Source organism: Oncorhynchus clarkii, chromosome 15 (assembly GCF_045791955.1).
Source record: "Oncorhynchus clarkii lewisi isolate Uvic-CL-2024 chromosome 15, UVic_Ocla_1.0, whole genome shotgun sequence".
NCBI classification, from domain to species: domain Eukaryota; kingdom Metazoa; phylum Chordata; class Actinopteri; order Salmoniformes; family Salmonidae; genus Oncorhynchus; species Oncorhynchus clarkii.
In genome coordinates this window covers 26453842-26471551 of record NC_092161.1, presented here as the reverse complement: position 1 = coordinate 26471551, position 17710 = coordinate 26453842, and the positions used below count along the sequence as shown (strand labels likewise).

At 42.3% G+C, this 17710-nt stretch overlaps 1 protein-coding gene across 4 annotated transcripts in view; it reads left to right on the top strand.

Moving 5' to 3' along the window:
• LOC139367125 (RNA-binding Raly-like protein) overlaps positions 1-17710 on the top strand; it is a 153026-nt gene that overhangs the window by 54505 nt on the left and 80811 nt on the right. For all 4 annotated transcript variants that reach the window (XM_071105185.1, XM_071105186.1, XM_071105184.1 and 1 more), the window contains exon 2: positions 16175-16448. In XM_071105185.1, the coding sequence (XP_070961286.1) occupies positions 16193-16448 (256 nt within the window). In that variant the 5' untranslated portion in view covers positions 16175-16192. The remainder of the gene's footprint in view (positions 1-16174; positions 16449-17710) is intronic.

Below are 17710 nucleotides of genomic sequence, written 5' to 3'. Positions count from 1 at the left end.
TCTCACATAGGTATTCCTCTTGTCCAGATGGGTTAGAGCAGTGTGCAGTGTAGTTGAGATTGCATCGTCTGTGGACCTATTTGGGCGGTAAGCAAATTGGATTGGGTCTAGGGTGTCAGGTAGGGTGGAGGTGATATGGTCCTTGACTAGTCTCTCAAAGCACTTCATGATGACGGATGTGAGTGCTACGGGGCGGTAGTCGTTTAGCTCAGTTACCTTAGCTTTCTTGGGAACAGGAACAATGGTGGCCCTCTTGAAGCATGTGGGAACAGCAGACTGGTATAGGGATTGATTGAATATGTCCGTAAACACACCGGCCAGCTGGTCTGCGCATGCTCTGAGGGCGCGGCTGGGGATGCCGTCTGGGCCTGCAGCCTTGCGAGGGTTAACACGTTTAAATGTCTTACTCACCTCGGCTGCAGTGAAGGAGAGACCACATGTTTTCGTTGCAGGCCGTGTCAGTGGCACTGTATTGTCCTCAAAGCGAGCAAAAAAGTTATTTAGTCTGCCTGGGAGCAAGACATCCTGGTCCGTGACTGGGCTGGATTTCTTCCTGTAGTCCGTGATTGACTGTAGACCCTGACACATGCCTCTTGTGTCTGAGCCGTTGAATTGAGATTCTACTTTGTCTCTGTACTGGCGCTTAGCTTGTTTGATAGCCTTGCGGAGGGAATAGCTGCACTGTTTGTATTCGGTCATGTTACCAGACACCTTGCCCTGATTAAAAGCAGTGGTTCGTGCTTTCAGTTTCACACGAATGCTGCCATCAATCCACGGTTTCTGGTTAGGGAATGTTTTAATCGTTGCTATGGGAACGACATCTTCAACGCACGTTCTAATGAACTCGCACACCGAATCAGCGTATTCGTCAATGTTGTTATCTGACGCAATACGAAACATCTCCCAGTCCACGTGATGGAAGCAGTCTTGGAGTGTGGAGTCAGCTTGGTCGGACCAGCGTTGGACAGACCTCAGCGTGGGAGCCTCTTGTTTTAGTTTCTGTCTGTAGGCAGGGATCAACAAAATTGAGTCGTGGTCAGCTTTTCCGAAAGGGGGGCGGGGCAGGGCCTTATATGCGTCGCGGAAGTTAGAGTAACAATGATCCAAGGTCTTTCCACCCCTGGTTGCGCAATCGATATGCTGATAAACTTTGGGGAGTCTTGTTTTCAGATTAGCCTTGTTAAAATCCCCAGCTACAATGAATGCAGCCTCCGGATAAATCGTTTCCAGTTTGCAGAGAGTTAAATAAAGTTCGTTCAGAGCCATCGATGTGTCTGCTTGGGGGGGGATATATACGGCTGTGATTATAATCGAAGAGGATTCTCTTGGTAGATAATGCGGTCTACATTTGATTGTGAGGAATTCTAAATCAGGTGAACAGAAGGATTTGAGTTCCTGTATGTTTCTTTCATCACACCATGTCACGTTGGCCATGAGGCATACGCCCCCGCCCCTCTTCTTACCAGAAAGATGTTTGTTTCTGTCAGCGCGATGCGTGGAGAAACCCGTTGGCTGCACCGCTTCGGATAGAGTCTCTCCAGTGAGCCATGTTTCAGTGAAGCAAAGGACGTTACAGTCTCTGATGTCCCTCTGGAATGCTACCCTTGCTCGGATTTCATCAACCTTGTTGTCAAGAGACTGGACATTGGCAAGAAGAATGCTAGGGAGTGGTGTGCGGTGTGCCCGTCTCCGGAGTCTGACCAGAAGACCGCCTCGTTTCCCTCTCTTTCGGAGTCGTTTTTTTGGGTCGCTGCATAGGATCCACTCCGTTGTCCTGTTTGTAAGGCAGAACACAGGGTCCGCGTCGCGAAAAACATATTCTTGGTCGTACTGATGGTGAGTTGACGCTGATCTTATATTCAGTAGTTCTTCTCGACTGTATGTAATGAAACCTAAGATGAACTGGGGTACTAATGTAAGAAATAACACGTAAAAAAACAAAAAACTGCATAGTTTCCTAGGAACGCGAAGCGAGGCGGCCATCTCTGTCGGCGCCGGAAGTTGGCAGAGGCGCCGGAAGTTGGCAGACTCAAATGATGTCAATTAGCCTATCAGAAGCTTCTAAAGCCATGACATCATTTTCTGGTATTTTCCAAGCTGTTTAAAGGCACAGTCAACTTATTGTATGTAAACTTCGGAACCACTGGAATTGTGATACAGTGAATTATAAGTGAAATAATCTGTCTGTAAACAATTGTTGGAAAAATTACTTGTGTCATGCACAAAATAGATGTCCTAACAGACTTGCCAAAACTATAGTTTGTTAACAAGACATTTGTGGAGTAGTTGAAAATTGAGTTTTAATGACTTTAACCAAAGTGTATGTAAACTTCAGACTTCAACTGTATATCCAATCATTCTTCCCGGCTGGATGTAACAAGACTTACATTTCCTGGCGTAACAAAATACTGCATAGTTTCCTAAGAACTCCAAGCGAGGCGACCATCTCTGTCTGCACCATGTTAAGCAAATAGCTGTTCTCTCGCTACACCATGGTGCTACCCTAGAGGTGACTATTGAGGCTACTTCATATCAAAACCGTGTGTTTTAATCAATTTTTAAGTGTCATGAATATATTTAGTATAGTTTTATCGAGACAAAAATCTGAAATTCACTGAGTAGGATGGTCCTCCCCTTCCTCCTCTGAGGAGCCTCCACTGTTCTATACTTATTCAGCTTGTGTCCACACACAGCACGTTTGTGTATTCAGACAGTTAATCTCAGCCTGTGATATATTCCACTGATATATGTGGCCTTGCAGTGTGCAGTGATAGAATCACTCTTCAGTAAAAGTTGAACAAATCCAGAGTAATAAAACAAGCCACTACCCTCAATGAAACAGCAATGACCATCTTGGAGCTCTGGGGACCCATGGAGGTGCCCTCTGGGCTCTGCATGGCTACATCCAGAACCTACTCTCTGTCCTGTATGTCTACCCACTAATCACAGCTCTGAGTCATTGGTCTGTCCACTAAATTAGCAGGTAATTAGGCCAGTCATTCAGGGCTACAGACCCTCTACTGCACACATTTAGGTTTTTTAATTGAAAAAGATATGCCATCCTATTTTTTGGACGGCTTTCTGATAATGCATCAGTCATTTAAAAAATAACTTTTTCCTTCTCACCCAGATTATTTTTGGTTGCCTCAGGGCAAAGCGGTGCCATAAGGGTCCTAAAACACAAAATGAATATCCAATATTTTCAGAACATTTATTAAGTGCAACATAATAGAAACCTCAAACCTGATTCTGGGGTCCATTCTTCCTCGCTGTCCTCAGCTCACTGTCCTCTCTATCATAGGGTGTGATCCTTACTGCTCAGTTAAGCTCAAAACATTGACCAAGGCCATCATTTTACATTAAATTACATGTCATTCATTGATCCTGATATTGCCCTGAAAAGTAGCCTAACTGTACATTGTTGGCCCAAGGCAACCAAAAACAGTAGCATAACAGCAAAATGCCCCAAGGCAAAACATTTTTTTTAAATCAAATATATATAAAAACAGTCTATGTTCAAAACCTATCAAAAATCCCTATTTAGTGGTTCCTAGACAAGTGTTTTATTGTGAAGTTTGTCACAACTTCCACCGAAGGTGGCTCTTCTCCCTGTTCAGGCGGTGCTCATCGGTCGTCGTCACCGGCCTACTAGCTGCCACCGATCCATTTTTACTTTTCGTTTGTGTCTGTCTGTTGTTGTTATCACCTGTGTCTGATTAGTTCATTTCGGTGGGTTCATTAACCTCCGCTGCCTGCTAGTCTTTGTGCGGGATTATTTTTGCTGTGTTAGCTCTGTTATGGGTGCTTGTTTGCGCCACAGGTTTTTTCCCCTCACAGTCGTTGTACCGTTGGTACTGTGTTAGGAGTAGAGGTTTCTCCTTCGTGTGTTTCGGGATTTTCCCCGCCTGTTGACAGTGGGTTGGGACTTATAATAAACGACTGGAATTCCTTGCTCTCCTGCTCCTGACTCCTACACATACCTCTTCTTGGGAGGCACCTAACAAAGTTATCTATTTAAAAATGCAAAAGAATGAAATGTATCTTACCCTTCTCTCACGCCATGCGCTCAGGTCACTCTGCTTCCTGAAATAATGTCCCTCCCCCAAATGTATACATCATACCAACTTCTGCACCTCATTGGATTATTTACAGACATGTCATCACATATTGTCATGTGTAGGATTTTTTTATTATTTATATGGGCGGATGTCAGGGGCAAAAAGGTTTTGTCTTGCCTGAGGGCAATGATGTGCAATAGAAGGTTAAGAAAACAGTGGGGCATAAAGGGCAATTTTTCCAGAATACCACCAGAAAGGAGATGAAGAAAAGATAGGAAGAAGAAAGAGAGAAAGATTGTGGCCAATATGGAGAGACATATTTAGCGTGACGGTCTCTCTCATTAACCCTATCTGATTTTGCCTCTTCGTCATTCCTCTTATGGAGTGCTTCCCCGGACTTGAATAATTCAATGGGCTGCAGACATCAAGTGCACCTCTGCTGAAAGATTCATACACAGTGGATGGAGGAGCCATCAAATATGGAGGACCCTTTATTTGGGCTTTCTCCATTACAAACACTGTGCAATTAAAGGAGAGTGCTATGAATGGGAGTAATGAGGATTCTGCCAGGAGAGGGTGAGGGCGTGAACCATGCTTAATATAGACACCATGCACTGGCACCCAATTAAATAATGCAGTTGAACATATAATTTACCTCTCGGAGACAATTTACTTCTCAGCCTGAAGCATGTTTTAAGTTGAACCATTCAGCCAGCAATGGGGATATGTATCTACCTACAGGGATAGGTATCTACAAATCTACATAGGTATCTACAAATGTTCCCTTTCTTAGAATTGACTGCGTTTTGACAGAGCACTCTCCTTGGAGTCAAACTATGGCATCTTGGTTCATAGAGAGTTAATGTGTTTGTTCCGGTTCAGACTAGTAAATGATTGGGTGGAATCGATTTCTTTGTCTGACTTCCCCACCTGGAGGACTTGCATGTCTCACATGAATTATTTGACAACAAGGCTCCGGTTGGACAACTCTTTCTAGCCCAGAGGATGTTACACCTTCCTCCCCAAACCTAAAACTGGTATATGGGTGGTTATCCCTTTATCTGCATTTCCTTTGAATTGCCCAATGTTCTAATATTCAGTAGTTAGCCTACACATTAAGCTTATAGGAGACCAAGTGATTGAACTCAAATAAACAGTGAAAATTAGAGCCGGAGGCGATATGGTTTTCAGACATGCTGTTAGTCAAATTGTTGATTGTTGATGTGTTTTCTCAGACTTCTAATAGATCACATAATCTCAGAGGGAAAGGACCTAAGCCTGTCTGACAGACAGATCCATCAACATGCAGTTGTCAGTTAAGCTTCTTGTTCATCTCTGTAACCTCACTGCATGGCTCCAAAAATACAAAAACATCAGTCCTCCCCAAACAGAACAAAGCAAAATAGGAAATAAAAATCACCAGTCTTTTTACAGCGGAAAGGGGGAAGGATATTGATTCACCAGGTACATACAGTGTAAGAAACTGTCGACTTTTTGCAAGAAATCTGTCTCAAAGAAAAAGATGGAAAAAGCTGCAGGTACATAGTTACAGTAAAGATGAGATTAAGATTGTCCTTGACAATTCATGGGGTCATCCTCGTGTCTGGACAACATGATGTAGCCAAAGTGTTCAATTATGACTATGAATATAAGATATTGCAGGGGCGTTAATGACAGCTAGATATCCTAGAATCCCCCTTAATGGTAGCACTTAACCTGTGATTGCAAAATCGTTCGACTGATTGGTGTGTTCTGGCAGCTGTAATTACCAAAGTGTCTTCAGTCAACAGAAGGGCAAAGAATGCAGGCTAGGGGCAGTCTCTGTCTCAATTAGTCTTCTATGTTTTATCAGCCTCACTCCAAACACACTTCAATGGCACCGAGAAGGACGTCTGTCCCAGCAAAACACAGCTGGTGGGTATGTCCTGTCGTCCTTAAAACAGAACTGGAGAAATTTCAGTGAGTCCCAGAGAAGATTAAAAGCTGTCATTGAATTCTGGGAGATTCTTTGAAGTTGATATTGGGTATCTTGAATTGATGTTACACAAAGGATTATACAAGCCCTTTTATGCATAATAAAGGGTAACATGATACTGTAACTAATGTTATGTACTTTTTGACAAACTGCACACTTTCTTATCAGGGTCTTCCTAAATTGTGGGGGGACTATGGTCCAGAATAAGCTATGAATGTGTGGAAGCCTCTAATCTGAATGTGTGGAAGCCTCTAAATTTCTCCAGGTAGAACCCTTTTTGGTTCTAGGTAGAACCTTTTTGGATTCCATGTAAAAACCCTCCGTGGGAAAGGTTCTACATGGAACCACAAAAGGTTCTACCTTGAACCAAAAGAGTTCTACCTGGAACCAAAAAGGGTTCTTCAAAGGGTTTCCCTATGTGACAGCCAAAAGAAGCCTTTTAGGTTCTAGATAGCACCTTTTTTTCTAAGAGTGCACCTTGCATCAACCTTAAACAGAGTACAATATGTTAATGATGAAATTACAAGCCAATAAAAAAGATGCACAAACTGACAGGCTCTTCTGTCTGTGCTATGGATATATGTCGATCATGAGAAAAGCATGGTGAGGCAGAGAAATTGCAGGGGAACGCAGATGAGCTTGAGGGCCAGAGAGGTTCAGTAATTTTACAAGAATCTAACCTTGAGTTTGTAGCAGAGGTACGCATCAAATCAAACTGAATTGTGTGGCTAGTCTTGTGAATTGTGTGGCTAGTTCTCTATTGTATATGCACATACTGTGGAAGGCAAATCGTTTGAGGCATCGTTATGACATACACACACATGCGTGCACAACATGCACGCACACTTGCGCACACACACACACACACACATAGACAGACACACACAAGCACACATATACATACCTCAGGGCTACTTCGCAGCTGTGTTTTTCTGAGTGAGAACAGGGGAGGAAAAATCAGAAGCAGGTCTGTGTGCGCTCCCTGTCTACCTCATCGTGCATTACTTCTGCATGAGAAATATACACTGTAGAAAAAAAGAGGTTGAGACGCAGAACTACCAACATGGCGTCACTGTGGTGTCAGAGATGAGAGGAGTACTGCAGGGAAGGAAAGTGGGTGGTGGTCTGGTGGATGAGGAGATTCCTTACTCATGGGTCAAGTCAAGACTACTGATGTTTCACATGCTGTCAACATAGCACCATTGGAGAACAGAGAGGGAGAATCTAATACAGAGTAGAGATAATGTACAGTAGTTGGATATTTTTAAAATGGTACACTGCAGACACACATCAAACTTAAAGGGTCAGTAAATTGAAAATGCGGCACAATTCTCAGTTCTGGGAGATGGTCACTTCCGGTCACTAACTCAGTTGGGAATGTTGCCTTTTCTGTTTGTCTGAGTATTTTGTCCATTTGCAAATGATTTCCATTTCTTCCTCCTTCCAATCAGACTCAGACTGTCTCAGGCAAGCCTTGAGAGACACATAATGGACTGTCATCATGCTGATAAAGACAGGCATTTCAGCACTTAAAGCACTTTCAGAGCACTTTCAGACTCTTTGTAGTCAAATGTTTTGATTTCCACCAAGCAAATATGTCTCGGACAACCGCCAAGACTTTTTAGTGAATATATTTCAAAAAGTGTTATTGATGAAACAAGAATGTGTTCCCTCAAATGCTAATTGTCCTTAAACCCCACTCATCGGTGCCAAAGAATGTTTCACCATCACATGGTATCAGTTCTGATAGAAACATACCTTTGATAACCAAAATGTACTCTGTATATTTATGATTCAAAACTTTGCTTGTTGAAGGAGCCACTAATAATAGTTGAACCGGTGATTATCTGTACTAATGAAGAGTTGAGACACTGTTTTACTTCCCCCGCAGAGTGCAACATAAGCAAATGCTAATTTCTTCCCATTAAAAGCACCTGGTACTAAGAGTTCTAATCATGACATAGATTCTAACGAGGGAAGAAGAGCATCCCTTGAAATCAAGTACACCCAAAACAACTAAGGCTCAGTCACTGCATTACCAACCGTAAGCATGTGTGTAATGATTGCCTGCTTTGATCCGACAAACTGAGAGATGTTTGGTGGTACCTTTAAATCAAATTGATATATCTCTGCTGTACCTCAGATCGCAGATCTGCAGATCGATGCAAATAGATACTGAACTCTGTGACATTCACACTGCTGTTACAGGCTGACAATATTGATACCATCTGTCTCACACTGGTATATTCCAAGAGAGGTAGTAGCTAGACATATGTCCAATGTCCAAGGGTAAGCTGGGGGGCAAGCGTTTTGCAGACCGAGGCAGGTTTGCAGTAGATAATGAATTGGCCTGGAGCCCACGGATTTGACCAATCACCTGAGGCAATACACAGGGGTCAAATAAGTGGGGGTAGACAGAGGGATGAGATCTTCAGGTTAAGTCATCAGAAGGGGAACCTGTTGACTTCACACATGGGCAAACCCTGAGCTGACTACAAGCATTATCATCACTCACCCCAACGTCTGTCTCCAGTGCAGAGGGTTTTTCTTCCATTTTCCCTTCTATCGAGGAGATTTGCATGTCCTATATGGGAGAGCCATCTTTTACGAAGAAGTTGGTTTCAAATTATGATAAATGACACCTATGCTGGGTTAAAAACAATGCAATTTGGGTAAATATTGGACAGCACACACTTTGGTTTATTTTGACTCAGCCAGTTGGGTCACAAACAACCCATTTCTTTCTTTAAGTTGTGTTGTTGTTGCTGGTTTATTAAGCTATGATCCAACAGGGCAGATCAGAAGACTGGAGGCGTGACTTAGCAGGTGTGTGGCTTTCAGATATTTATTTTTGGCCACCCATGAGAGTAAATGTAAATCCAGTTCTGTTGTATTGTCAGCACATGTAAAGGTTCAGCACTAACACGTTTGTAGTTTTAATAAGGCTTACGCAAGAGTATGAGTTGCTTAAGTGCCTATGCATGTCCTAATGTTGGGATAATTACCACTATGTTATAATATTGTCAAGAATTTTATATAAAGATAATTCATGTGCAAAAACAGAAGGAACATGTTAATTTTCAGCTTACCAATTTAACATGATGAACATGAATGACCGAATATAACTTTCTGAAAGCCACGCCCCCAGTAGGCCAATTCTTTGGATTACCAAACATGGGTTAATTTAACTATCAATTGGGTTTTTATTCACTTTCATGCTACAGTAGGTTGACCCAGTAGATCAGTCTTTAGAAGTGGTGACCTAATGGGGCCGTGCCTTTCAGAAAGGTCTTTTTGGCCAACTTGACCGTGACCTGTTCATCATATTATGTTAGTATACCGCAAATTAAAATGCCCCTTCACTATTTTACACACTATATATTTTAATACGCAATCATTTACATGATTGTTTAAATATCCTAAAAGTAATAATTATCCCAACTTTGGGATATATGTAATCACTTGAGAAACTCAACTTCTGCAAGTGTCATTAAGCTACAAAAGTGTCCGTGCTCAACCGTAACATATATTGTATGGACAATACAACAGAACAGATTAACCGGAATAACAGATTAACCGGAATAGCATTTACTCTCACGGGTGTCCCAACTGGCTGGGTCAAAAATAACCCAACGTGTGTTCTGTCCACTGTTTACCCAGCACTGGGAGGTTTTTAACCCAGCATTTTTTTTTTTAGAGTGAACGTGCCAGCCTTACCAATCAAGTGGAACTGCAACCAGACAGGGATTGATCTTTTTTTTATTAGCACCTCTTTGTGTTGGGAGAGATTGGTGTAAATAATGTGTAGCTCGACCGTACTTTGGAAAGCAATTAAATCCAGTCACTGCAAAAGTGTTTGCCTGTCCATCATGGACAAGTGATTCCTTTCAGGCAATTTCGAGTTCCACAGTTATCCATTTGGTATTTGCAATGCTCCCAAACACAAACGCCTGTAGCTCCCTTTCCTCCCCTTGTCCCACACCACACCTTTGTTCAAGGTGAGGAGAAAACTCCTGCAGGGAAGGGTTTTAGTTCCGTGTTGGAAGAAGAATGGTGTTCTCAGTCTTAGTAATGTCATGTTACAGAATTCATACACTGAACATTAGCTACAACATGGACATCGCAGCCGACAATAGTGACATGTTGTCCCACATTCCACAGAAAGCAATGAATAAACTGAACCTAAAGCCATTGAACATCTTTGAGTGAGGGTTATAGAGAGATACCTTTTGCATATTGCAGGTCATGGTCCTTGAGTTACTTTAGACCCATTGCTGTAGAATGAGGAAGGCAAGAGACAATGTAATATCGGTAGTCTATACTCATTACACTAATAGAGTGAAGTCATTTACTGTATCGAGGGATCTTGTTGTGCACAGTGTCCAGTCACAGTGGGAAAAACAGGTGAGTGTCTGACTGAGCTTTTTCAGGCGGATTGTCACTATGACAGGCTGCCTTGGCAACAGTCAGAGTAGGGCGACTGTGGCAGAGGGGGAAATTAGCAGTGGCAGAGTTGTAAATTACACAGGAAGTCAATTCTGGAGAATAGCTTAATGAACCCACAGGCAGACCTCTTCAGAACTCAAACGGTTCCCTTTTGAGAACCTTCTCTGCCTTGGTACAATCCATTACACTGCCAGTCCTAGCACTTGCCCTGCTCAGTTTGTCATCCAACTCTCTCATCCTGAGGCTTTTTTTTTTTTGTATCAGTCTATTATGCTGGCGAAGGTTATGGATTTCAGTCAACTCTTGGAGAACCAATATCATTATGGCCTTATTTCAGAGGCAGAAATTAGTTGGAGAGTATTTCTGTTAGGCTTATGACCAGGGGATATTGGGAACAGGGAACTAGGACATTGCATAGTGGGCTTATCACTGAAATGGCTTAGATCATTCCTAGAACTTTTGCTGTACCTGTTTCCGCAGCATTTAGTATTTCCCATACATAATCAGTTTGCGCCATGTTTGACGTCCAAGTTGTTATCTAATGTTCTCTTCATTGCAATGTCACTCAAGTGGTTGGACAGTTTAATGCAGGCTGTAAATAAAGTAAACAGCAACAGGAAAAGTGGAGATGAAATCTATTAAGAGGCCTGTGCTGAAAAAAAGACCAGAACTCTAACAATGATGAGGAGGCAGTGGTGAGGAAGAGGGCACATGTGATTACCCACGTGATTTATCGGATGACATTGAGAGGCAATCTAACGGCCCAACGCTTATTTGTGGACATTCTTAATTCCCTGTCCACAACGTCCATTTGGGTGTCAGAGTTGCCAGCCTAAATTACTTTTCGATGCTCATCATAACAGTAAACCCATAAAAAATGAGTGTGTGTGTGTGTGTGTGTGTGCGTGTGTGTGTGTGTGTGTGTGTGTGTGTACCTGCACCAGCATTTTTTTATTGCTTGCCAATAAATATCAAGGCTATAAGAGCAGGTGACTCACAGTGTAATCAAGCTCAGAAACAAGTCAAACACATACTTCAGCCTAGAGTCGATGTCCGCTCCCCCGCGGAAATGTAATTAGCATAATTTAAAAATCCCCATAAAATCTGCCTATTTAAACTAGAGATATCTGTTTTTTTTGCACGGGCTGCATCTCAGTCCACCACATCCGCCAATGGTGGCCTTCCGCATCTGGGGTGGAAGGTTACCGAGCTACAGCGATGTTTGTCAGACTATGAGATATTCCGAAAATTGGTCTTCTCACGAAAATGTCTGAGCGGTTTGACCGACAAAACTAGTACGGCCACTCTATGGAAAGATGAGACAATCACGATGTTGTTCTCCGTTTTGTTTTACGACCCCCCGTCACGGGACTCTTCTGAAGTAGGTGCCCGACGATCTGCAAACTTCTGTCTGTAGAGTCCGAACAGTTTGGGCTACACACTAATATGAACCCGCTATGGAAAGGCGAGATGTTTTGCTCTCCACAAAGCCTCACAAGACTTGTGAAGATAGTCCGGTACCAGTTTTTAAAAAATGATGGAAGTATATTTGTAAGCAGTGCCAAAGGCAGGGGTTAAATATGGGTAATTGATCCCCCCTGCTTAAACTCTTAAGGATTACAGGGGTTGCTGTGAATTTGACATTAGTTCACAGGCAGCATGGTGGCAAGTAAAATATGCCAACTGCATTATAAATACTTCATCAATGCAGGTATTGTGTAATGACACACAGTACAATTACAGTCAAATTTACTGAATTAGCCATTTAAAAAAGTAAATGCTACCGTAATTGGAGTGAATGGATGAATGAAAGTCACTAAGGGACGGAGTTTGTATTTCACAGTATTTTACAGTATTTACAAGGGATTGTTGCAAGCAGGCGTTTATAGCATACTAATGAATATTTTATGTTTTATGTCACTTGCACTTCTAGAGGCCTTAACAAACTGGGCAAAACAGATCAAAAGGACATGGCAAAATGCTCAACCATCTGATGTTTAAGCCTTGCTGTCCCTCCAATCTGTCCCCTATACATTTTCAATTTCCCGAACAGTCACTCTGATTCCCATGTAAAATAGCCTTCCAAGCAACTAAAATATCACCCATAATATTTGTTTTGGATATAAATGCAAAAAAAAATGACAAAAGCAAACAAGCTTATATTCATGAGCTTGCCTTGACTGACAGCACTGTCAAAGGTGTTATCTTGTCAATGGAGAAATGCACACTGACAGGGATATAAACACATTTGAGAGAAATAAGCTTTTTGTGTATATGGAACATTTCTGGGATCTTTTATTTCAGCTCATGAAACATGGGACCAACACTTTACATGTGTTGTGTTTGTATTTTTGTTCAGGATATATTTGCAATGTAGAGTATCTATGTAGATATATAAACCACACCCCTCTGCAAACACGCCTTCTCCGATGTTGGTTAGGGTGAAGGGGATGTCAACCTACCCTCTTAATAATCCTGAATCCAAGTGTTAGACATGGGGGAGGGGACCAGTAACTTAATGATCAAACTTTATCAATATAGAAGCAACAATCATTTTTTAAATACTTTGGTCGTCATACTTTGATGCGGTTTCATACAAATATCATCAATTTTCATGAAAATCATAATTTGACTGTTTATGACCACTAAATTGTTGGGGTGTTATAATCACATATGAGTTCAATTGATACAACATTCTTACTCACAGGTGCAACAAATATATCAAATCAAATGTATTTTTATAGCCCTTTTTCACATCAGCTGATATCTCAAATTGCTGTACAGAAACCCAGCTTAAAACCCCAAACAGCAAGCAATGCAGGTGTAGAAGCACGGTGGCTAGGAAAAACTCCCTAGAAAGGCCAAAATCTAGGAAGAAACCTAGATAGGAACCAGGCTATGAGGGGTGGCCATTCCTCTTCTGGCTGTGCCGGGTGGAGAATATAACAGAACATGGCCAAGATGTTAAAATGTTCATAAATGACCAGCATGGTCAAATAATAATGATCACAGTAGTTTTCGAGGGTGCAGCAAGTCAGCACCTCAGGAGTAAATGTCAGTTGGCTTTTCATAGCCGATCATTAAGAATATCTCTACCACTGCTGCTGTCTCTAGAGAGTTGAAAACAGCAGGTCTGGGACAGGTAGCACGTCCGGTGAACAGGTCAGGATTCCATAGCCGCAGGCAGAACAGTTGAAACTGGAGCAGCAGCACGGCCAGGTGGACTGGGGACAGCAAGGAGTCATCATGCCAGGTAGTCCTGAGGCATGGTCCTAGGGCTTAGGTCCTCCGAGAGAGAGAGAAAGAGAGAGAGAATTAGAGAGAGCATACTTAAATTCACACAGGACACCGGATAAAACAGGAGAAGTACTCCAGATATAACAAACTGACCCTAGCCCCCCAACACATAAACTACTGCAGCATAAATACTGGAGGCTGAGACAGGAGGGGTCAGGAGACACTGTGGCCCCATCCGTGATAGCCTCTTCTAAGACACCGAAAAACGGGTTAATGAGCCAGAAACAACAATACCATGCACCCACTAATTAATGGTCGAAAGGTTTTTGGTGCTCCAAAGATATGGTACGGTACTGTATTCTGTGGGGGATAATTACAATACCATTTGAAATACAGCATTTTTCATCCAATGCACTATAATTTACAGTATACTAAAGTGAAACGTTTCAGAGATTTTTACTGTTGATAATACCTACAATTACCGTCTATATTACATATATTACAGTACACGCACATTGAAGAAAGGGTTTCCTCCTGGATTAACCATATTTCCTTTGATTGTCTCCATTCTATGATACTTTAGATTTAACACTCACAGGACAGTAGATGATTTTGAAGTGCAGACGGAGTGTGTAATGGCTTACGCATATACTGTACTATCACAAGTCAGAGAAAGCCATGAAGGAGTGGTGTTTATGTTCCCGCGTGGGCTGCTGAACAGCCATACTAGAGTGATCTCAGTCTCAGGTGTAATGGACGACTGACAGAGACTCTCTCCCCTGTAAATCACATGGCTGCTCTCTATTTAGCGGCTGACTGAACAGCTTCCTCCCTCGGCCAGGTACAAAACAAGCTAGTTTTGGAGAGAAACTTCACTCAATGGTCAGGAACAGTTCTATTGGTAGTATTTGACTTGGGCAATATTGCGTCTTATTGAAGGTTAGTAATAGTCACGCGTGTCAAATGGGGGGAAATATGCATGTTTAGCCATGGGATTCAGGTTAGAAATAATGCCATTTGACCTATTTATAAACAGATCATGAAACCTTACAAAGGGTGAAGTATTAGTCAATTAGTGTACTGAAATAAGTTATAATTAAGGAAATTACATAAACTGAGAGGAGAGTGAAATGTGTAGCGTTGTGCAAATTCTGGGAGATATAAATGTTTTATCAGACCACAGACCACATATTGTGTTTGTCTGAGCTTTGAGGGAAATGGGAAAATTTCAGCTGGTAAGTCACCTTGGTGGAAAATGAATGAATACCTACATTTCTGGGACCTCACAACAATGCAACAGTGCATGTGTGCGTGTGTGCGTGCGTCAGTCAGTATCTGTGTTACCATGGTAACTAATCCTATTTACTGAGAATTGGATCCATTATTCAGGTATTTGGTCTCAAAGCAGAATAGATCTTAACTCCCTTTCTCCTGTCTCAGGGACACTGAAGCAAGAGACCAGGACGATCAGTGATTGTTTTCTCTGTTACTGAATATTGCACTTAATTCTGTTATTGTATTCCAAGGTCAATTCAATTATACAGCATGGTACTCTTTTAGACAACGGTGGCATCAGTTTGCTTGTTTGACACGGGGTAAATGCTTATGTGGTCCCCCAAATCACAACAGTTGTCACATTATTGGTCGTGCAAACCTTTACAACAACTGCTCCCCGGGCGCCGATGACGTGGATGTCGATTAAGGCATCAGGGGGTTGGGCTTTAAATGCAGAAGACACATCTCAGTTGAATGCAGCCAGTTCTGCAACTGACTAGGTATCCCCTTTTTCCCTAGTAAAATGTCTCAATCAGTGCGATGAATGCTAGTCTGAGAGATTCCATTGAGATGCTGAAGACAGCCCTGAAGGAGATTAGTGAACTTGGTATAGCAGTGACAAGCATGGTGTTTTGCGCTCTAGGTGCAGGGCTGTCACATCGAGAAGCATTGAATGAAGTGCTGTACAGCCCAAATCGGTGTATTTCAAGCCTATTCCTGTTGACACAAGGACTCTGTGCAACCCGATGATATCTTTATAACTGACAATGCTACAATGTTATGTAAGGGCCATGACAAGCTCACTTAAAATGGTTGTGAGGGCGGCATTCAGAAGTCATACTCCATTTCAGGGGACATTTTGACATCACACAAAAAGAGACACTGTTATAAAAATAGACGTATCACTTCAAATACTTGTGCAAAATGTATTCAAAACAAATTTGTGACTGAACACTAGTATGCTCATAATGTGATATATACTTTTTGCAGTCATCTCACATGGTTCAGTTGTCTGCGGTGTTCATTATTGCTACTCTCACTTGATCATTGCACTAGCATAAAATAAACCAAAGTTGAACATGCTGTCTTCTCTTCATTCACATTAGATCAACTCTCAGCAAAGGGTTTGGGGTTAACTAGTGACTCTAAAGCCCTCTACTCCTTGTATCTGTCTGTGTCCCAGGAGGGCAACCGGAGGAGGATGACCGGTAAGATTCAGACCAGCAACGTGACCAACAAGAATGACCCGCGCTCCCTCAACTCCAGAGTCTTCATCGGCAACCTCAACACCGCCATCGTCAAGAAGACCGACATCGAGGTCATCTTCGCCAAGTATGGCAGGATCGTAGGCTGCTCCGTTCACAAGGGCTTCGCCTTCGTCCAGTACATCAGCGAGAGGAATGCTCGCGCCGCCGTGGCCGGAGAAAACGCACGTATCATCGCTGGACAGCCGCTCGGTGAGTTTCCATTTTGATTTTCCCTGGTTTTTCATGTGAGCATCAGATTTTCTTTCAGTGTTGAGTTAATTGTTTTGACCTCTTTTAGCCATCATATAGCCAGGAAATGGCTTGGTAAACTTGGACATTTGGTTTCAAGTGCATTATGCATCTGTACTCATTGCCATTGAACACAGCAATAGTTTTAATATAGACGGTGCTATTTTAGAATAAGGGACTGTATGTCCCTCATGGGGACCCATCATGCCTGAGACATCTTTTAGGCTTGTTTAGATGCTCTCATGGTTCTCGAGGTTGAAGAGTATGTATGTCGTGCTGTTCTCAGGAAAGGGGACCTGCTGAATCCATTAGTTTAAGTAGTAGCGTATGTCAACACAGTTAGAATGTGGCTCACTAAAGTATGTCAAGTTCCTTTAAGAGTTCCTGTGGCTAAAACCACTAAAGGAAAGCACAGACCTGTTTTCTTTTTGGAAAAATTCAGGCAGTAGCTACCTCTTTGTTCACTCTGTTTCAAAAATGTTTTCTTTCAACTGAATATGACCTTGGTTGACACACTGCAATGCTAGTTTCAGGGTTGTTTTGCTGTGCCACGGTTTGCATTTAAAACCCTTTCTGTGACTCTAGATCTATGGATTTTGAGTAGTTGAGCCTCTAAACGGCAGCCATTTTGGTTCTCACTTTTTAAAATTTCTTCAGTGTGTTCCCTCAGGAGACATAAAGATAAATTACAGATGCGCTGCAGCAGTACACCGTCTAACTGAAATCCCTGACCTCTCTTGGGACCACTACTTTTAACAAGGACTTACCCTTTAACTGCAGTCTCATTATCCAATTGACCTGCTTTCAGAAAAGTTGTTTTGTTTTTGCAATGTAAATCTGTGGCACAAAGCATCAGCTCTCTATACATAATGCAGAGTATAGCCAAGAGACCACTATTAAAACTAGCCCATTTGGTTAGATGTAATTGCATGCAAGGGCAGTGAGAGTGTGTCAAAGAGAGAGAAAAAGTAGAAGATAAAAAGGAGAGAAATGATGGTGTTGTGGAGAGAGGAAGCAAGAGAGCGAGTGAAAGAGAGAGAAAGCGAGAGAGAGACAGAGAGAGAGAGTGAGAGTGTGTGTGAGAGGGAGAGAGAGAGAGAGAGAGAGAGAGAGAGAGAGAGAGAAAGAGGGAGAGAGAGATCCTCCCATGCCCCTTATATAATCTTCCAGCAACACACAGGTCTGTTGGTTATTACATGAGTGATAGCTGGCTAGATGACTGA